General features: G+C 30.2%; 1 protein-coding gene across 1 annotated transcript; it reads left to right on the forward strand.

Moving 5' to 3' along the window:
* Positions 1-861: 861 nt before the first annotated feature.
* On the forward strand, positions 862-3,394 carry LOC122499996. Its single transcript, XM_043608634.1, has 2 exons — positions 862-2,584; positions 2,691-3,394. Exons 1-2 carry the CDS (start codon positions 2,043-2,045, stop codon positions 2,701-2,703), a joined length of 555 nt encoding a protein of 184 aa, XP_043464569.1. The 5' UTR covers positions 862-2,042; the 3' UTR covers positions 2,704-3,394.
* Positions 3,395-23,487: the final 20,093 nt, after the last annotated feature.

The raw sequence follows: 23,487 nt of genomic DNA on the forward strand, positions 1-23,487 counted from the left end.
AAAACTATGGGCTTTGCGTTAATAACAAGATAAATATTCCTTTTATTTAATTTATTGTTTATAGTAAGAAGAAAGTTACAATTGTTACAAATTGTTACTTACGTTTAATTACAGATTCGTTGACAAAATTATCGCAGGGTTGTTATAATTGGTTTTCTTGTTTTGAACTCGTTTCAATTGAATGAAACTGAAAGTTTGTTTTATTACACTTGTGTAATATTCACAACTTTATAACAGTTTTTGTGCTAAAATAACAGTTTCACGTTTTCTAAGTGTTAAATTATTTATCTTGCACCTTTTTAGGGGAAAGAAACTTGTTTCTAAGTGACAAATAATTATAACTTGCACCTTTATGGAAAGAATTAGTGAAATTTATACTATTAATTATTAATCACAAATACGACAGTTAAAATAGCAAAATTATCAACTCTAAGTGTTAAATTATTTGTCTTGCACCTTTTTAGGGGAAAGAAACTTGTTTCTAAGTGATAAATAATCTAACTTGCACCTTTTTACGGGAAAGAATACAATAATTCGCGTTTTAACCGAAGGGTCGCTCTACAATGATACTGTCCGCACTAAACTACACCGGAACTTTTGACAATCGTTCTGCTTTTTACAGCAGCTTATATAGTTTCTAATCTAATGCATTTTGGGGATGTTAAGTGGTGGAAACATTTTGTTTTGGGTGTTTTCACCACGCGCCGTTTTAGACACGTATACCATGCACCGTTTTAGTCACGTACGCCATGCACGATTTCAGGCACGTACGATATGTAATATGATCTTTTTATTCTATTATATCTTCATTTTATTGATTATTTAATTTTATAATTGCTAATAGATCCATCATTCGTCCAATTCAAACATCGATATGCATATTTAGTTCATTAATCGAATCAACAATCGATAATCGATTAATCGATTGTCGATAATCGATTTATCTCTGATTCGATCAATTTGAATGTATTTATATTTACAATTTGGTGATAATGTTACACATCGACAACTGAACGAACCAATAAACCAATTACCAATTAATTTTATTAATATTAAGTATATGCATTATGAATGCGTTTATTCTTTTTATATTTTCTTTTTATCATGCGTCATCTCTTTCATTCATGGCCTTACACTTGTCGTAAAAACATAGTTCGTAGATTCATCTTACTCTTTCATTCATGGCCTTACACTTGTCGTAAAAACATAGTTCGTAGATTCATCTTACTCTTTCATTCATATGAGTAGTAACAAGTGTTAATGACTCACATGAATGAAATATTAAAATATTTAATTATGCTTTTCTATTTTTATGCTTTTCTAATTTGAAATATAAAATGACAATGTAATATTTTTAAATTATGTTTTTAGGCATGGCTAATGTTACATTTATAATATTATTTAATTGATTATTTAAAGAAATTATTAAATTTATGAAAAATATATAAGTTTTGAAATATGTCGGGATATAACAGTCCTCCCTCCTTAAATTGTTCATCGTCCTCGATGGACATGTACTTTTAGTACATAAATTTTTCATAAATTTTACAATTTTGCTTTTTAATTATAAAAGATGTAATGTTGCTGACGAAGAACATTTTGAGTTAAGTGTAATAGATAAGTGTTTAAATTATACATCATGTGCAGTACGTGTTCAAAATTGAGAATGGCGAAGAAGAAGGTAAGTTGTTTTCAAAACATGGTTTCTCGGGTATCCCTCGGTCCAACTGAGTTGTTCAAAATCGTGAGAATCTTCATGCTCATCAAATTTTTGACTGATGATATCAGGATCTGTCGTCCCCACTTATACTGTTGAAGTCCTTTGTAATTAGTTCTTCATTAGCTATGAGTGATAACAGTTCAGTTAGTGACGCTTCCACGGTTGATTTGGTTGATTTTTATGTTCAAACAATGAGACCAGTTCCTCTATTGTTAAATCGAGATGTTTCTCATGGTAATAGTGTTTTTTGATTAGTTTTGTTTTGTTTTAATTTGTGTGTGTTTTCATTGTTTCCTTTTTTTTTTTATTCTTTATTTATAATATGAGTGATTCTATTGAAGAGATTGACAATGATGTGTCAGATTATGTGGACTTATTTGATCTCAATGTTCTTGAACCATTGAGAAATACTGATAACATTCAAGCAACTGTGATGCCACAAGTGGAAAATGTGACAGTTAGGGAAATTGATCCTGTTCCTTCTACTTCAAGATCAGAAGGACATTGGCACGCATCGAATATTCCAATAGATGTTCCGATAATTCCACAGTTGGATCATTTATTGACTGCTAACGTATCCAGACAAAGACTTATAGGACTACGCATGGTGGAATTGGAAGAACGTATGGGCATTTTTCAATTTGCTATATGGAAAATGCCTGTCGAGGGAGCAGCAGAAACAGTGCGTCGTTTGATTAGTGATATCACAGGCATTGAATATTCTTTAAATGAATTTATAATTGTGAGTGCCTTAGACGCGAATCGACAAGGTGTTTTAGTGCGTGTCTCGACTGCTAGTTTAAAACAATTAATTTTTAACTGTAAAATGTTGCTGATATTCCGGGGATACAATATTGACTATTTGTGAATATCAACTTTTCTTTCTTAATATGTGTATATGTGAGTGTGCTTGATACGATGTTAGTTTTTATTATATTTCACCCCTGTTTGTTTACTTTATTATTTGCAGATTTTCTCAATAGTGCCTTTTCTCGTCGGCCCTTCAAAATAGAACTATTGGCTCAAATAATTTTTGGCGTTACTGAATTACACAGGATATCCCGGGAAATAAAAGAGTTAAGATGTTCCCGAGGATTTATTCCAAATTATCGGATGATAAGATGTCCTGACTCGCAGCTGAAAGTTGTTTTTCGCAAGGTGTCAGCCTCTTGGTCGGTGGTGAAAGGGGATTCGAGGAAATCGAGAAAATTGAAAACTTTTAAGTCGAAATTGGAAAAAAGATTGATGCGTTTGGTCACAGCCCTTATTGTATCATCACAAAATAGGACGAATCTCATAAGGTAATTTATGAATCTATATTTATTTCTTCTCTCTCATTTGTGAATTATTTGAAATTTTATAGATCGTGTTTTCTCCTTTTATTTCAGTTTGCGGGGTAAGAACGGACGTTTCTGTCGTTGTGGAAAATTCGTCTTGATAGATCGGAGACATTCGATATGTGCTTGTGGTGGTGACGTCGCAATCCTAACGAGGGTTGAATCCGATGAAGAAGAGATAGACGTAGTGAATTAATTATTACGAATTATTTTATATATATAATTTTATACACAAACCTATACATATTCACAAACATGCACACATATATATATACTTTCTAACAATAATTCATTTTATAATAAATTTATTTAACGTGACATCATCGGTGTTTTACTTTGTTTCCTTGTGTCTTTTGATCCCTTTTTATTGATTTTGAATTCTAAATTTCATTAATTATTTAATAATCATTTAAAACTTATTTAATTACTCAAATTAATATTATCTATTATTAATATCAATATTTATTTATCAATTATAAATGTTTTCTCTTTTATTTCAGAATTTACTTTAAACTATTAATTATGTACTATAAAATATTTCTTGTTATGTTTACTAGTTATTGCGTTGATAAATTGTATAATTGACTTTTTATTATTTTCATTAAATATATACCTATATGTATATATATATATATTTCATATACTTCAATTTAAATTTTTATTAGTTCTATGATCGATTAAATCGATTATTTTCGCTCAGTTTCAAGAAGAAAGTATCCGAGGAGCATGAATATGCAGGGAGTATGTTCATGTGTTCGAGCGGAGATCGAGAGACTTCAACGCTTAGTTAAATGGTGAAGTCGGCCTTGAATTTCTATGCGGCCAGAGTCCCATTATTCCTTACCCTTTTGAATTTATTTCATCGTAATTTACCGTAATTTAAATAATAATAAAATTTTTAGTTTCATTATACATTGCCGCTAATAAAACATCAATTCAATCATTTTTATTTTATTTAATTGCCTAGTTGAACGTAATAATTGGTAGTAAAAGATATGTTGAAATTTTAAACTAATTATCTGTTTTGTTATTTTATTTTCTCATAATTTCTTTCATTTAATTAATTATTGTCTTTATTAAATTGATAATTAATAACAATAATCAATAATATTATAAATTTTATGAACGAAAAACCTTCATTTGTTAATAAGACTTAAAATCATTGATATTTTTAATTATTTATTGATTTACTTGTGAATAATTGATACGACACCTAGTGGTGCTTAGTTTTGTATTGATATTTTAATAATAATCGATTATGGTTCGATAATATTGAGACCATCTGTCGAGAATCGTATCAAGAATTCACGTATACTAAGAGTGTAAGCGACATCGGGTTGTGCATGAGCTGGAGACTTTAATGCCGCTCGATCTTGCTTACCGTATAAGAGAGGCGTGGGACTGTCTATACAATCATTGGGAAGGAGGCGTGGGCCTGACCACACACTGTGTCGCGAGAGATCCTCCTACACTTTCATGCTTCTCTGATATCTTCAGCTCAACGTTGGGACTTTTAACGCCATTTATTATTAACAATAACTGTTAATAATAGCAAAGGCTAATGTATTAATCTATTGTCTACCCTTTTACACATAATTATTGTATATTTAAAATTTTTAATTACTAATTTCATCAAAATATGACTTTTAAAGCAACAATAATTATTAATTGTTATATTGTTTATTAATAATTTATTAGTATGTTGTTAATAAAATCTATTAGATTGGTTATTATATATTATCAATAATTATAATATATGATTTATTTAAATTTTAATTTTTATTCCTTTTAATAATTTTCCTTATATTATTTTTTTTTTTTTTTTTTTTTTTTTTATTTTCATCTAATTTCTATAATTAATATTGATTGTTATTATTTATGTAATTTTAATTATTATTAATTTTATTGGTTAATTATGCAACTTTGATTAAATATTTATCTGATTCATTGTTATTTAATCAAGTTGGTCTTTATGTTAATTGTTAGTTGTTAATATTTTAGTTAACCAATTTATTATTTATTAACTTGTTTATTGTTAATTAAACTATCTTAATTATTAGCGTTTATTAATTACTTAATTAATTAATTTAAAAATTTTTTTTTTTTGTTAATATAGTATTATTCTAATTAATCATTAATTATTATAGTTTATGTTTTATTAAATTGAATGATATAATATTTATTGATATAGATATAATTTATATTTTTTTTTTTTGTAATTAATAATTAGTGATTATTTATTGATTAATAAGGATTAGTTGTTAATATTTTAGTGATTGTAGGTTAGTTAAGAATTATTAAAGAATATTTATTAATTATAGGCAATAATGTTAATTTCCTTGCATTTTTATTCGATTTCCATCATGAATTACGAAATTTTTAATTTGAATTTAAATTATTTGCCGCTTTTTCATGATGGCTGCCGAATCAAGCATGCGCTATATATACATAGCTTTAGATCTATTCATGCGATCGATGTTGTAGGCTTGAGGTTTTCGGCGCGCTGATTTGAATCGCGCTGCTTCTTGTAGTTTTATAGTAGCCTGGTTGTTTTAACTCTTATAGTGGCTTTATTTTTCCAAATTTTTCGGGATTTTTGGGCCTGGTCCTCCTTCCTTAGAGTGTACATTGTCCTCAATGTATGTGGGCTGCAATTGGGCCAATAATCCATATTTGTTGTTTATACGTTGGATCGATTATTCGATCTTTGTCTTCTCATTGTTACGACTTTATAAAGTACGTATAGGTTTTTAACTACTATCAATGCTATCAATAATAATAATATTTTGAAAGCTATTGACATATAATTAACAGCTTCCGATATATGTCCCAAAAATGGAATTTCCATCTGAAACATCAAATATATTTTAGTTTTTATTCTTATTTTAGGTTTTTATTAAAATGAGGAGGAAAGAAGAAGGCGACCGCCAAATCCCCTTCCTTCTTTTTCTTTCGTCCTTCTTTTAATTTTTTTTTTTTTTGTTTTATTGATTATTATATTTATACATATAGTTGATTGTAATATTGGGCGATTGATTACATGGTATTATTATAATTGATTATTATATTTCTTAATTTTAATGAAAATTTGAAGTAGTGTTTTTATTTGATCCAAGTGTTTTTTCTACTTCATGATTTTTAATAATTAATTAAAATATTGATTATAATAGGTGATAATGTAATATAGTTATTTAATATTATTATTTCTTAATTATATTTTTCATAAGTAATAAGGGTTATATTAATTGATTATTTAATAATATCAATATGTAATTCTTGGTGTAATATATTAATTATTGTAATTATTTATTAAGCATGGTATTGATTATATAATTATCATTTTAGTAATATTGCTTGTTATATAGAGTGATTAATATAAGTATAATATTTATGATTATATAGGTTTTGTAATAATGTGATTTTTATAATTATTTACATCTTGATAAACATTTTGTTCATTAATTAATAATCACATTATTTTTAATAATATTGTGTTAAATTTATCTTCAATATAGGGGTAAAATTTGAATTTTCGTGTCTCATTAACAGTCGGTATATTAGATAATTGGTGGTTATATTATCATATTGTTTTCTTTATTTTGACGGTTGGTAATTTGATTCATTAATTAGTTGTTTAGTGTTTGAATTCAGTTATTTTATATTGTTGTTAGTTAGTTGTATTTGTTTTTGAATTATTATTTTATTATTATATTGTTTTTATTTATCGGTTGTTGATTTGATTTGGATGCTGTGTTTTTCATGATCTCATCTAAGGGCTTTTATTTCTTCAGAATTTGCAAGGATCATCAGTTTTTGAAAATGACTCATTTGAAAACAAAACATTGAGATGGACGGAGGTGAGTGACATTTTGTTTTAATTAATTATATTTTTAATTTTAATATTTACTCATTTTATTAGTAATTAATAAAAATTTTTTTTTTTTTTTGTGTGCTTTTAGAAAATAATAATAATGTTAACGAGGAAGGGCGTCGATGGAGGCACGCTGGGCCCAATGAAGGAGGTGATAATTTTATTTATATATTTTTTTTTTTGTTTGTTTTAATTAATTTATTATTTTCTATCATATTTAATATGTTTTATTAATAGTATTTTGTTTTTATGTTTCAGATTATGGTTACCAGAATATTTTGGTGACCCGTTTTATGGGAGGGGGAAGGGTTTTTATACCCCCTCCTTACATTAATTTAAAAATTATTGTCGCTGGGGACGGGACGAGATACGTCTTGTTCCCTGGTCAGGCCCGTTTTGGGCCTAGTTGTTAGATTTAATTTTTTTTGTATGTTTAATTTAGGTTTTTAATAATAAATAAAATTTTTTAAATTTAATTGTTTGTGTCTGTGTTTTATTTATTAGTTCTTCTTTTTTTTTTTTTTGATTGGCCCGTATTTATGAGCTCCGCAAGTTGAGCACATAAATATGGGCATAATACTCATGGCTCGTATTTATGGGCTTTGTGTACATAGAGAAGCCCATAATTACGGGTTTCATTATTATTTTTACTTGCACTTGTGCATGAATTTAAATGTGGATGGGGAATTTTAGATTTTTGTGGAATCTAGGGAATTTTATTTTAAGTAGTTTGTGAAGTCACTAGCTTTAAATTCACCATGATATATTTATTGATATTTATCATCTAGTGTTTTATCTAGAGACTTTTATTTTCAGTAGTTTTGATGAGTGTACCTTTATGTTTGATATTTTTATTTGGGATTACATTGTTAGTTATTGTTTATTTATCAATTAACTATATAATTATTTAAAATTTAGTGTTTAATATTATTATTTCATGTGATTTACAGTTTTTGTTGTAATAATGCGTATATTTCGTAAAAGGTACATTATACGTAAATTTAGAAAAGGATAGAAGTATTCCTTTTTTTTTTTCGTTATTATTTGCAATATTTTACAAAATTTTGAATTTTATACTTTGATTTAATAAGTTATTACTTATTTGATCCTATTTGAGTATATTTTTCAAATTTTTATTTAGAGAATTTGTTTATTTATGAGGATTTAACTTTTTAGAAAAGGATAGATATATTCCGTTTTTTGTTATTTCTTCTGGAAAAACATATATTTTACTATTTTTATGATTTGAACTTTTAAATTAATAATTCTATTAGTTAATTCTTGTATTATATTATGAAATTTAAGGTCGGTTTACAATAAAATTGACGTATGACGTGAATGTGATTCTATGTGTTTAAACTATTGGATAATGAGATAATTGAGATTTTTATTGTTATTTATAATACTCTGACCTTAATTTATTAATTTCATATTATAATTTATGGTCAATTTACAATAATTAATCGTAATAATTTAAAGATTATTTGTTAAAATGAGATTTTGTCGTTTTAATTTTTGATTTGTCAATTTCCTAGTATATCGATTATGGTTAACAATATTCTTGTTTAATTAATCAATTTGTTTGTTTATTCATGTTAATTGAATATAATCGGTTATGTACATTTATTATTAAATTCCTTAATATTTTAGGAATTTCTCAACAGAATTGATTCGTTTGATAATTAATCGAAAGTTAATGCCATTTGTGACAATTGAATTACGTATCATCAACATGCTAAAATAACATCTTCATCGTGAAAATTAGCTTCAACTTTCATGTTAATGGTGTAAAATAGAAAGATTTGTTCATTCAAACTTGATTAAAATTACAATTTGCAAATTACAATCATGCACATATATATACATATATACATACATACACATGTATACTCATATACTTGCTTGTTTCTGCAATATTGCTTTATTGTAATTATTGCAAGTAATTAATTATTTATGTAGTAATTGATATTTTATTTTGATGAGTTTAAAAGAATTAATTTGTTTTACAGACTGTTAAAGAGAACTTTGTATTTTGGGTGCTTAGTCCCATGAACAAGTGGGACCAGGTAGCTCCCAAAATTCATCTGAATCATTGTCCTTATCATTGAATGGGTTTTGTTTATTGAGGATTTTCTTATTCCTAATTACGCTATAACAGTGTTCTTTTGTGTGCCCTCTTTTATAGCAATATTCACAGCAGTTTTCCCATTTATACAATTTTAATTTTATTAGTGAAGGTTCTTCGTGTGTCATAACATGAATTTTGTGTTTTAATGATCTTGGCTTTTCTTCTTCGCTAAAATAATACGTTTTGTTTAATTCTTTTAATATTATTTTTGCTGCTGAATGTTCGGATTCTCGAATAGTTCTACAACTATCTCCAGTTGCAATGAATGCATTGCTATTTTTATTATCTGTGACGATGCATTTTACTCTCCAAAGTCTACCTAATTCAGGACCAGTGGTCTTGTCCACGGTATAAGTTGGTTTATCCAAATTATATTCTGCAGTCAGTTCTTCCAATATTCCCTTTGGGTAATTAATATTGTCAATGTTTCCTTTGGGGAACACATAATTTCTTACTAATTCTCCTTGGATTGGTGGAGTGAAAATGATTGATTCTGACATCTAAAAATTAAAATCATGTTATTATTTTATTCATATGCTAATTTTAACTTATCTACATGTTTTTGGAACCTATTTCCATTGTCATTTATTAAGATTACATTGTTTTTATCAAGGATATCCACAATTGTGTATGGGCCATGGTAATGGGGGTCAAATTTTCTTTTCATACCTTCTATTAAGACATAGGTTTTGTCACCTATTTTTCCTAAGAAAGGTTTGATCGATTTATCGTATCTTTCTTTGGATTTTGTTTTGGAGTCTATTAAATTTTTGGCTGCTAATATTCTTATTTCGGTTAGTCTGTTTATAAGCTCTGTTAAATAGGAACCATAGGTTTCTAATTTTTCTTCTTGGGGAAAAGAGCTAGGAGTACGAGCAGTTTTACCAAAAACTAGCTCATAAGGAGTGAAATTAGTTGCTTCATGTACTGAAGTATTATAAGCAAACATTGCGAAAGGTAATAATCTGTCCCAGTCGTCGCAGTCTGTAGCGTATTGTTTTATATAATCGGCTAATACTGCATGACTACGTTCTAATGCTCCATTAGTTTGGGGTCTGTAACCGGAGGTTGTTACTTGTTTGACTTTAAATATTTTTGATAATTTTGACATTAATTTACCAATAAATGAAGTGCCTTTATCAGTTAAAATTACTTTAGGGGCTCCATAAACTGAGAATAGTTCTTTGGCAACTGCATGGGCAATTGTAGTTGCTGAAATGTCGGGTATTGGTACTGCTATGCAATATTTAGATAAGTGATCTTGCATGGTCAAAATGTGACAATTTCCGTCTGGGGTTGTAGGGAGTTTTCCTACAGTATCTAAAGAAACTTTATCAAAAACGTCTAAGGGTGTGTCTGTTATAATCATTGGTTCTCTGGTTTTTGCCCTAATCAATTTTTGAGTTTGACATGTGGGGCACCTTCTTACAAATTCTGTTACCTGTTCTTTAATTCTAGGCCAGTAAAATTTTTCGCGAATTCTTCTGTAAGTTTTTACTATTCCTTTGTGTCCTGCTATTTTGCTTTTATGAAATTCACTGATGATATCTTCTCTATTTTCTTCTTTTGGAACAGATACTTGTCCATGACAAATAGTTACATTAATATCGCTGTTATAGAAGATTGATTCAATCATTTGCATTAATTCTCCTTTCATTAATTCGTCAGTGAAGTCTCCGTGTCGAGAAATTCTGATTTCTTTTGCTTTTTCTTTATACAGGAGAATTTTTAAGTTCTGTATTCCTGAAATGATGTCTTCCTTTAATAATGGATCGTAATAGTTGTTTTTTACTATTACAGAATATACATTGTGTCTTCCTCTTGGGGTTACTAGAATTTGTCCTTTAATGGGCTTTTTGCCTTTAATTTCTTCTGGGTCTATTACTGCAATATCTATAAGTAATCTACTTATTGGGGTGGTAAATTCACAATCAGCGGATAGAAAATGCACGTAATTGTTCCGATGATAAGTTAGATTTTCTCTATGACTTGTAATATTTGAAGGTTTTTCTGGTATTCTTGAATAACATGAAGGCAAATTTGGAGGAATACTTTCTAGGAGTGTTGTTGTTATTGAATTTGACTTAGTTTTATTTTCTTCAATTTCATTTTCTGTGGTATCGCTTTCTTCTTCTTCATCCGTTTCTTTTTCTTCGCCTGTTTCGTCATTCGATTCTATATCTGTTTCATCTTTTTCGTCAGTTTCGTCGTCTGATTCTACATCTATTTCATGTAATGAAGTGTGATAAGGTGTTGACATAGCCTTTGGAGTTTTGAAAACTACAGGTGTGTTGAGTTCTGATGAAGTGGATCTGAAAGTTACATTTTTGTTCTTGTTTATATCCGTGTGAGCTTTCTTTGGTGTTAAATGTATTGTTTCTTCTGGATTTACAACTTTTTTAGTAAATGTTTCATTGTTTGAGTTGTTTATTTGTTTGTCTTCCCACATAGATTCGCCTTTGGCATAATCCCATTGGAAATCTAATTTTTGTGAAAATTCCGTGTGGTCTCCTGGAATTAATTCATTAGCCGCTTTATGAATACTTTCATCGTCGTTTCCGTCAGAAAGAGTGAGCCAATTTCTAGGGGATTGTGGTGAGTCTATTAGCCAATCTTCATGTTGTTTTACATATTCATTAAAACGAGATATGGAATTTCCTAGATCTTTAGCTATTTCTTTTCTGCTTAAGTTCATTGCGTTAGCTTCTTCTTCGTCAGAGCTTTCTTCACTCTCGCTAACTGGTGGTTCTATTGTTATTACAGTGGTTTCTGGGATTGGGAAGTTTACAACTTTGGGTTGTATTTGTGGGGGTGCACTTTTAGGACCTGGTATATTTTTTATAGCCGCTGGTGGAAGTTTCAAACTGGGAAGTAAGCTTCTACTTGCCTTTTGAATGGGAGGAATTGGTATCTCTCTCTCTTCGTCAGTGCTACTGTCAATTGATTCTTCGTCTATTGTTTTTACTCTAGGTTGTAATGCTCGTCTTTGTGCTACTCTTGATCCAATAGTGCTTTGATTAAAATTGGATTTTGAAGTGGATGGTTGTAAAGCTTGTCTTTGTGTCAATTTTGAATCAGTAGTATTCTGATCTAGAGTAGATTTCAAAGTAGATTGTTGTGCAGCTCGTCTTTGTGCTAGTCTTGAACCAATAGTACTTTGTTCTAAAGTAGATTTTAAAGTAGATGGTTTTAATATTGATTTTGGAGGTTGTATTTTTGACTTTTGAGGATTAGACAGAGCGGTTGTTGATGGTTTAGTTGGTTTCTTTGGAATTTTATCAACACGTTTATTGATTAAAATTTTTACTTGTTTTTGATCAACGTTGATTTGGGAATTTTCATTTATTTCGTCTTCTATAACATTTCTGGATAGGGCATCGGCATTGGTGTTTAATTTTCCCGATTTATGCTGAAATTCATACTCGTAGTCTCTCAGTTTTAATCTCCATCTTATAAGTCGTTGTCCTGGATCTTTTATAGTGGCAATCCACCTTAATGGTTCATGATCGCTAACTAAAGTGAATTTCTTTCCATAAATATAAGGTCTAAAGTGATGAACTGCATATAGTACTGCTAGACATTCCTTCTCAGTTGTGGAGTAGTTTAATTCTGGCGCATTTAATACTCTGGAAAGATAAGCAATAGGCAAGTCAAATCCATCTTTTTCTTGACTTAATACTGCACCTATAGCAAAATCAGATGCATCAGTTGTTAATGTGAAAGGTTTTTCATAGTCTGGATACTGTAAAATTGGGTTAGTGCATAGAGCTTCTCTTAGCTCTTTGAAACTAGCTTCCTGTTCTTGTTTCCATTCGAATTTTACATCCTTTTTTAGTAGATTAGACAATGGTTTGGCCTTTGCTGAAAAATCCTTGATAAATCTTCGATAATATCCTGCCAATCCTAAGAATTGTTTTATATTTCTTGGTGTTTTAGGAGTCGGAAAATTTTTAACCGCTTCTACAGTTTTTGGATTAGGTTTTACTCCTTCACTGCTTATTATATGTCCCAAGTATGCTACTTCTTTGAAAAGAAATTCGCATTTTTCTGGTTGTAATGAAAGGTTGGCACCTTTTAATCTTTGTAGTAATCTTCTTACCTTCTTGCCATGTTCTTCTAGATCATTTGCGTACACTACGATGTCGTCTAAATACACGAATAATTCAACACCTTGAAGTCCAGTTAAAACTTGATCCATTAATCTTTGGAACGTTGATGGTGAATTTTTTAATCCCATGGGCATTCTTATGTATTCATAATGTCCATGTGTAGTAGAAAATGCTGTTTTTGACCTATCGTTAGGGTCTAACTCAATTTGATGGAATCCACTGGCTAAATCAAATACCGAGAAATATTGAGCGCCTCCGATGGTGTCAAGTATAGCAGTAATATTTGGCAATGGATAGCAATCACCAATTGTCTTCTCGTTTAGTGCTCGAAAATCAATTACTATTCGCCACTTTTTCTTACCACTTCCGTCAATCTTTTTTGGAATTATTAATAATGGTGAGTTATATGGTGAACAAGAGGAATCTATAGCTCCTTCGGATTTCATTCTATCGATGACTTTATCGATTTCTTCTTTTTGAGTAGGTGAAAATCTATATTGTTTAACGTGGATTGGTATTTCGTCTTTTGTAATGATTTTATGTTGAACCATATTAGTTGGGGTGAGTTGTTCTCCTGGGAGATGAAAACTGTCTGGAAATTCTTTAATAATTTGTGTTACATGTTCTTTTTCGTCTTTGTTTAAGTGATCTAATCTTAGATATTCTAATATGGCTGAAACTCTATCTATTGGTGGTGTGTATTCTTCTTCTGTCGAGTAACCATCTGAATCTTCACCAGGTAATTTGTAAAATTCAAAAGGAATTAACTCTTGAGGTGGTATTTCGATTTCTGCGTCTTCAGATGTCATATTTATAGCGTAAATATGACAAACTCCATCATGGTTCGTTACTACTCCTTCACCTACTAGTAATCCTTCTGCTGTTTTTATTAAAGGCAAATATCCTTCCTTTAATTCTGTATCTAGAACATCAATTGGTATTACTTGTCTTGTTCTAGCTTTAATAGTTATATTTCTTCTTTTGTTAGCCTTATTTTCGGTTAATGCATCTCTAGCTTCAGTTGATTCTTTATCTGCGAAAAATATTGGTTTTATAGGATTTGAATGTGTGACTATTGTATTATGCCAAAAAGAAATTTCAACTTTTTCTTCACGAAGGTATTCTCTACCTAGTATGCCGTCAGATTCTATAGGAAAATCTGTGGAAACTACTTGGAAAGTTATTGGTTTTGTATTTATTTCAATTTGGACTGTTCCTAGTGTTAAAATTTTTATAGGAACGATTCCAGCTATATGTATGGCTTCTTCTTGAATTATGTTTAATTCTGGCAATAATATATTCTCCTTAATTATGTTTACATCGGCTCCTGTGTCTATTAATAAGATTGCTGATGATGTTTGAAAGCTTGGAGAATTTATAATTATTAATGGAGATTCTCTTGATTTTCTGGCGTGGAAGATGTGTTTTGTAACGATAGGATTCTCGCATTGGCTGGACGCTCTTTGGGATCTGCACTCGTCGTCGCGTCTGTTCGTCGAGTCGTGTTTGAGTTTAAATTACTCTTTTCAAATGAATATGGGGATTGAGAACGAGGTGGTGTTCTACTTCCATCTTGATTTTTATTTAAATATCCTTCTTGTGGAGGAGGATATGGGTAAAAGGGATATGATGTATAAGGCATATAAGCGTTAGGAAGATGAAAATTAGGTTGATTAGGATATGGTTGTGGATAATGATTGTTTTGCATATATGGAGGATATGGATTTCTCAATATTCCCGTAGGAGTAGGTGATTGAGAACGATATCTCGTTTGATCGTAAGGATATGAGAATTGTACTCTATTACTTGGACTTCTTTCTCGATATCTATAATCTTGTGGTTGATGTCGTGAATAATGATAAGCATTATAATCAGGCTTATAACTTTCGTGACGTTGTTCGCATTGTAGGGCAATTTCAAAGGCGTCTTTAAGTTTTTCAGGATTTCGTGCCTCTATTACAGTGGACATTGAGTCTGGAAGTCCTTTAATGAAAGATTCCATGGCACAACAATTTAGGGGTTCCATTTGAATTTTAGCATTAGGGGCTCCATATGAATTTGCGAGGGTTGCATTTGCTCCTGCTAATAATTGAGACAATCTGTCATAAAATTCGCTAACATTTTCATTACGGTTCATACGAATTGTGGATATTTCTTGCAAATACCATGCATATGATTTATGAGTGGAATATCTTTGTTTTAAGTGTTCTATTAATTCATTAATGGTTCCGAAAAACTTACCTTGAGTACTACTTCTAGCAGCACCTTTTAACTTAGCAAGAATAGATTTCAAATACTGATCTTCGCAATTCTTTGGAATAGATGATGCAGCATTCAAAATATCTTCAATGAAATCTTTGACTGGCATGTTATGCCCGTCGTAAAAAGGAATATTCATTATACCTTGTTGTAAAGCAAAGCATTCTGCCATAGAATTAACCATAGTGTCATGAAGGGTTCTATTCATAGAGGTTGCAAAGGTTGCACCATTGGTGTGAGTAATATTATCATCATCATCACTTCTGTCTGTATAATTCTTTTGATGTTTATTTTTACGAGTCATTTTGTTATTAATTAGAATAATTCGTTAATAATATCAAATGAAAAAGGTAGTCCTAAAACTCCAATAATGTCTGATTTGTCGTCACAAATTATTGTTTGAAATTCTATTACAGTATAATTAATACAGATCTTTGCTTCTCCGTGTGTTCGTATAGTACCGTCTCTTAAAAAGTATTTTAGTACACGATTTATTCCTAGGAAAGGATTAATTTCGTCTTCTTTGATTAAATTTATTGGTAAAGAAGGATCTAATATAAATCGACCTTCGTTACCGATGAAGAAAGATGAATTTAATAATAATTGAGGATATAATTCGTTATTTTTTATTAAGAAGTGAAAATATGAATTCATAAAGAAGTTCAAGATGGCGGATTACTGGAGGAATCGCGACCAGCTTAAGATACGTGTGAGAGTTGCCTTTAAGTGGACGTCTGACTTGTCTCGTGGCGTACTACTTGTAGCTTCCGCGCGCGAAGTCCATGAGTAGTTTATGTCAATGAAACGATGATTAATTATATTAACCGCGCGAATTTAATTATGACCTCTTATATTAATATATTCTCCTAATCTTTTTCTCGCGCGAGGAATTGTTTAAATCAATATATTTTGTAAATTATTGATTTTAAAATTTTGAAAGATATGCCAAATTTTTAGGCACCAAATTAGGGAAAATATTGTAATAACAAAAATTGTTGTTATTAATGAAAATATTGCATATATTAATATCGATAGCAGTTTAAAATGTAAACTCACTAGGATTGGTATTTAGGAAAGACAATCCCAATATACCTGTCAATTCGTTTTGTCTGCTATTAATATAAGTTCGAAATTTGATTGGTTTTTGAGCTATTATTATTTCTGTTGTTCCAGAAGTAACAAATGAGCCTGAATTTAAAGTAATCAATTCTGTTCTATCGATTATTATACCTGATGCTAATTTTCTTTCGTTTATTAAATTAATGTTTAAAGCAGGATTCACTAAGAAAAGACCTCTCTTCTCTTTTAAACTTGGTGAAGATATATGAATATTTGGAAAAATATCGGTATTGAATTCGATATTATTGACGTAACAATTCATGGAAATTTTCGGAAAGACGAATTTCGTAAAATTCCGCAAATGCGTCTAATAAATCGTTGTCGAATTGATGTTTCACGTCTTCGCGCTCTTCTATCGTAATCTATAGCAATTCGACTGAAATGATTAGTTTCAAATAACTGATCTAAAAATGGTGCGCCTAAAATGCCAATAATTTCGGAATTATTCTCGTAATCGATAACTTCAAATTTTAAGGAAAAATCATGAAATTCTATTATAGCACTACCTCTAGTATGAAATGAATTATGTCGACCTGTATATCGAATATTTCTATTGATATTGACAAATGAAGATAATTTGGTTTCTTTTATTAAGTTTAATCGATTAGTATTATCTATTAGAAAAATTCCTTTGTGTGCTACTAAATCGCCTGAGATTAATTCGATGTGTGGATAGTTAAATTGATTAAAATTAAAATAATTATTCATTTACAATAAATATCAAAATTTTTGTTTGTTTAAAATTTATTAGATTTATTGATTTTTATGAATTAATATTAATTTTTCCTTTTTTGGACTGGTATACCAAATTACTGCAATTAATATTACATATACTAAGAGCATGCAACAATAAACGAAACACATTAGTTTTAGTAAGGTTTTATTTTATTAATTATTAGAATTTTAAGTACATTTACTTGTTTTTCAAAATTTGTTCGGTTTTATTTAATAAATTTTCAAAGAAATTGGAAAATTCTTTTTGTGTTTCTATTTCTTTTATTGCTATTGAATTTAGATTTTCTGAGAATTTTTCTGATTCTAATGATGTTTGAATATTGAATCTTCGTTGTGCTTTTACTCCTCCTCGATTCTTAATTTTCTTTGTTGTTGGAGTTTTATCACACATCATTTATTCAACTGAAAATAAAAGACATTTTTGTATTTTAATGTCTTTAAAAATGATTCAAATATTTCAAAAACAATTGACAATTTGTAGAGTCTTAGAATATTAGAAAAATTATGAAAGGAACAGATAAAATGACAGGTTCGCCGGACGGCGCAATATGTCGTTTGATCAATTAAAATTCGCCGGACGGCGTAATAATAATATCACAATTTTATCTTAATTAAAATGAAGGAAAATCCTTAATTGAACGGCTCCGCCGGACGGCGCAAACTGTTCTTAATTCAAGCCGAGATTCGCCGAACGGCGCAAAGGCAGCTCAAATTACAGGATTTTATAATGAAATTAAGGAAATTGTTTATGAAATTTATAAACAATTAGGAATTGGTTTGGTTTGAATGAGGGTTTAAGTATAATTATTGAATTTAGAAGGAATTTAGGCTCTCAAAATTCAAAATTGTTTTCAAAATTATTCAAAAATTTTAAAATTGTTTTAAAATAATTAATTTGTTTATAACAAAAGTGACAATCCCACCGCTGCCACCAAATCAGCTGTTACGTTCCGAGCAAGAGCGAGGCTTTTAAATGAAATTAAATAATTTATTTAAAATAGATTTTAAAACCAGTTAGCTGATTAATCAGGTTGGTAAAGCCTGATCTTTATTTTTATTGTAGGATCGTGATCACCTGTCAAAACTATGGGCTTTGCGTTAATAACAAGATAAATATTCCTTTTATTTAATTTATTGTTTATAGTAAGAAGAAAGTTACAATTGTTACAAATTGTTACTTACGTTTAATTACAGATTCGTTGACAAAATTATCGCAGGGTTGTTATAATTGGTTTTCTTGTTTTGAACTCGTTTCAATTGAATGAAACTGAAAGTTTGTTTTATTACACTTGTGTAATATTCACAACTTTATAACAGTTTTTGTGCTAAAATAACAGTTTCACGTTTTCTAAGTGTTAAATTATTTATCTTGCACCTTTTTAGGGGAAAGAAACTTGTTTCTAAATGACAAATAATTATAACTTGCACCTTTATGGAAAGAATTAGTGAAATTTATACTATTAATTATTAATCACAAATACGACAGTTAAAATAGCAAAATTATCAACTCTAAGTGTTAAATTATTTGTCTTGCACCTTTTTAGGGGAAAGAAACTTGTTTCTAAGTGATAAATAATCTAACTTGCACCTTTTTACGGGAAAGAATACAATAAATCGCGTTTTAACCGAAGGGTCGCTCTACAATGATACTGTCCGCACTGAACTACACCGGAACTTTTGACAATCGTTCTGCTTTTTACAGCAGCTTATATAGTTTCTAATCTAATGCATTTTGGGGATGTTAAGTGGTGGAAACATTTTGTTTTGGGTGTTTTCACCACGCGCCGTTTTAGACACGTATACCATGCACCGTTTTAGTCACGTACGCCATGCACGATTTCAGGCACGTACGATATGTAATATGATCTTTTTATTCTATTATATCTTCATTTTATTGATTATTTAATTTTATAATTGCTAATAGATCCATTATTCGTCCAATTCAAACATCGATATGCATATTTAGTTCATTAATCGAATCAACAATCGATAATCGATTAATCGATTGTCGATAATCGATTTATCTCTGATTCGATCAATTTGAATGTATTTATATTTACAATTTGGTGATAATGTTACACATCGACAACTGAACGAACCAATAAACCAATTACCAATTAATTTTATTAATATTAAGTATATGCATTATGAATGCGTTTATTCTTTTTATATTTTCTTTTTATCATGCGTCATCTCTTTCATTCATGGCCTTACACTTGTCGTAAAAACATAGTTCGTAGATTCATCTTACTCTTTCATTCATATGAGTAGTAACAAGTGTTAATGACTCACATGAATGAAATATTAAAATATTTAATTATGCTTTTCTATTTTTATGCTTTTCTAATTTGAAATATAAAATGACAATGTAATATTTTTAAATTATGTTTTTAGGCATGGCTAATGTTACATTTATAATATTATTTAATTGATTATTTAAAGAAATTATTAAATTTATGAAAAATATATAAGTTTTGAAATATGTCGGGATATAACATTTTTATTCTACTAGAAGAAAAACGGACCAATATACTTCGATGTCTCCTACTCCGACCATCCTCCGAAGCATTAGAACTATTTGATGACATCCTATTAACCGCAGTAATATCAGCAGCATTTAACTGAACTTTTAATATAGAAGCTATTTTACAGATGAGTTGATTCAGATTTTCCCCATCAGTTTCAGGTAAACCAGCAACAATCATCAAGTCTTCACACTGCCTTATTTCTGCCCTTATCAATCGTTGGTCAATTTTGCTTTGTTCATCCTTAATAGTCCTTATATGATCACCAAGAACAATATTCTCATCACCAATTTGAGAAACTCTCAAGTCCAAATCCTGAGTATGCCGAGATATGTCATTTAGCTTTTCTGAATTTTCATTTATTATTTTTTGAAGGTTAGGAAGACACTCAACCTTCACTTTAATTTCCGACAATTCAGCATTTAACACATTTTGCTCTGACCTTAGAGATTTAACTTTATTCGTACACTGCACAATAGCCAGCATGAGCTGATCAAACTGAGTAGATGAGACCTCCATTCCTAAATCGGTATCACTATTACCACCAGCAGACATATCAGACATCTCGGAGTCAAACTGACTAACTTGTATAGATAAGTCTCTTAAATCAATTTTAATAGCCGGTTCTTTACACGTTACAAGTTCATTTTTTCCATTATAAACCTTATGAGTATAGCAAGTTGCATTAGTATGAAAGTATTTATCGCACTTTCTGCAATACGCAGCATACTTAACAATAACTTTCTTACAAAATCTACACTCTGCTGGCATTTCAATTTAGAAAAACGAAACTATGTCAGTTAAAAGAAAAAGTCAAAATTATCTGAACAATATCACTCCTAAAAAGTATGCAACCATAGGTACATCTCAGACATTAAGTAAGCCCTTGAAAAAAGGCAACCAAAATGACATATAAGAATCCTGCGCTGGACCAGTAACCTTTGGATATTTTGCTAGAATTTCTGCGAAGAGCATCTAACAATCAATAGTGGAAATACTGCAATAATTTACGCGACGAACCTCAAAATTGACACAAACATCCGTAATCGCATCTATCAACTTTCGTTGAGCAAGATCCACAATCAGGCCGTGATTAGCTAAAAGGTCAGCACCGATTATCGGGTATGGAACATCAGCCTAACAAAAATTCCAATTCATCTCTCGTCTCAAACCAAGGTCTAAAGAAATACGTTTATCCCCAAAAGTAGAGATTTTTGTATTATTGGCAGCGAAAAGAAGAATATTAGATGGTTTACGCTTAGAATTTGGTTGAAAGGGAAGGAGGGAGATATCCGAACCGGTGTCGACAAGAAAGAGAAGTCCGGAATTCCGATCATGAACGTGGAGACGCCTAGAAGGAATGCCAAACCCGATAGTCTCCGAACGGAAAGGCATATTCAGTTTTCCGATTGTCCAACATTATTGTTATTATTTTTCGGATTGGTATTTTCGGACTTGTATTAATTCTGCCATAATTAAAATTTACAATTTAATATAATTTCACTGTTCACTATTTTGTAGTTTGAATAAAATTTTTAATTGCACTTGAAGTTGCACTTTGAAATTAGAAAAATAAAAAAACGACTATTGGAAAAATAATACTTTGGTAAAAATGGCCTTTGGAAAAATAATACTTTTGAAAAATGTCATTTGGGAAAATAATAATTTGGGTCCTTCGGAATTGGAACTTCTGTTTTGGAACTTTTGACTCCATACCATTTTTCGCCTTAGCAGAATAAGAACACGGTTGATTACACTTATTTGCCTTTTCCCCAAACTTATGATGGTACCAACAGTTAGGTTTATCGCTACGAGAAGATGAAGGACCCCGACTGCCCTGACGATTACCGCGAGATCCTGATCGCGAACGATCATCTCTGCCCCGAGAAGGTTTGGTACTCAATGCATTAACCCGAGCGACAAGATCGTTGATTTGAGTTTCAATACTTGTCAGTGTACAGCTATTTGATGTAGACAAAGGAGTAATTCTTGTATTAACAGCAGAACAAGAACTAGAAATATTAGACGCTTCAAAAACTTTATTAGCAAGATTTGCCAATTCTTGTAAACTTGCTCCCATCGTCACTGAAGTTGAGTCTCCAATGTGAGAGAAGGTGCGCATCGATGTTCATAGCTATAGGTATACTAAAGTATGCTGTGGTATATCTATAGCTATGAACATCGATGCGCACCTTCTCTCACATTGGAGACTCAACTTTACCTACCAGCAGCCGACCTGCCTGCTCGCATCGCTCTCGACGCTTAGACGGGAAAAATGTTAATTAACCCATTAACGCCCACCAGGACACAAAATGTACCATGATTTCACGACTCTTATTTTGTATGAAATATTTAGTTAAAAATTTTAGGAAATACCATTTCCGACGTAAAATTTATCGCTCTTTCTGAATATGAAGCTAAAATTTGTTTATAATTATCTCAAAAAAATTTATAACATTTTTATTGCAAAAAAACACACTTTTTTATGAAAATTTTTTTTTTCAATTATTATTTTGACATGAAAAACAAAAGAATATGGCCTCCAAAGCACAAAATATCGCGTCCTCGAACTCTCAGCTATAAAATTCCATAATTACTTTTTATTAAATTCAAGATGGCGGATTCGCTTGAAAATAGTTTCTCGGGGGTTTTTGGGGTCGCTGATTACGAATCTGATGTTACTTTTTTAAAATTCAAAATGGCGGTTCCAATATGGAGGATATATTTTTAAAAAGTGATTGGATTTGCTTGAAAATAGTTACTCGAGGGTTTTTGGGATCGCTGATTACGAATCTGATATCACTTTTTCAAAACTCAAAATGGCGGATCAAATATGGCGGACATATTTTTTAAAAAGTGATTGTATTTGCTTGAAAATGGTCATTCCGGGGTTTTTGAGGATGCTGATTACGAATCTAACATCGGAACAATAATATGTTTATCGTTGCTCTTACCACCAGGAGGTCGAAGTGCAAAAAGCCAGTTTTTTAAAAATTTTATTTACAAATTTTTTTTTGTATTTTGCCTCGAAAAATATAGCCACTATCATGCAAAGTGCAACAAAAGGATACAAAAATTGTGTATTCAATGTGGCATATATATGTGCGTCACTTGTTTTTAATCAAACCATATGTTGTGTTAGTCTCTTTTTTATCTTTGTATAAAAAATGTCATAATTATATAAGTGTCATAATTATCGTTGGTTCAGATTTAGAAAGCAGAATTAAAATTTTATATTTATTTTAAAAAATATTAAAATATCCAGAAAAAAATTTTTAAATAAAAAAAAACAAAAAAAATTTTTAAAATAAAATAAAAGAAGTAGCTTTTTTGCACGTCGACCTCCTTGTGATAAGAGCTGGGCAACGTTATTAAAATTTTGTTGACGGCTAACGGACGTGGAGGATAAACATCATATTGTTCTAAAGTCAGATTCGTAATTAACATACTCAAAAACCGCCGAATGACCATTTTGAAGCAAATACAATTACTTTTTAAAAAATTGTCTGCCATATTGGATCCATTATTTTTAGTTTTGAAAAAGTGACATCAGATTCGTAATCGGCATTCCCAAAAACCCCCGAGTAATTATTTTCAAGCGAATCTAATTACTTTTTAAAAAATTGTCCGCCATATTGGATCCGCTATTTTGAATTTTAAAGAAGTGACATCAGATTCGTAATC

This window comes from Leptopilina heterotoma, unplaced genomic scaffold (genome assembly GCF_015476425.1).
Source record: "Leptopilina heterotoma isolate Lh14 unplaced genomic scaffold, ASM1547642v1 Lhet_180, whole genome shotgun sequence".
In the NCBI taxonomy this organism is placed as follows: Eukaryota; Metazoa; Arthropoda; class Insecta; order Hymenoptera; family Figitidae; genus Leptopilina; species Leptopilina heterotoma.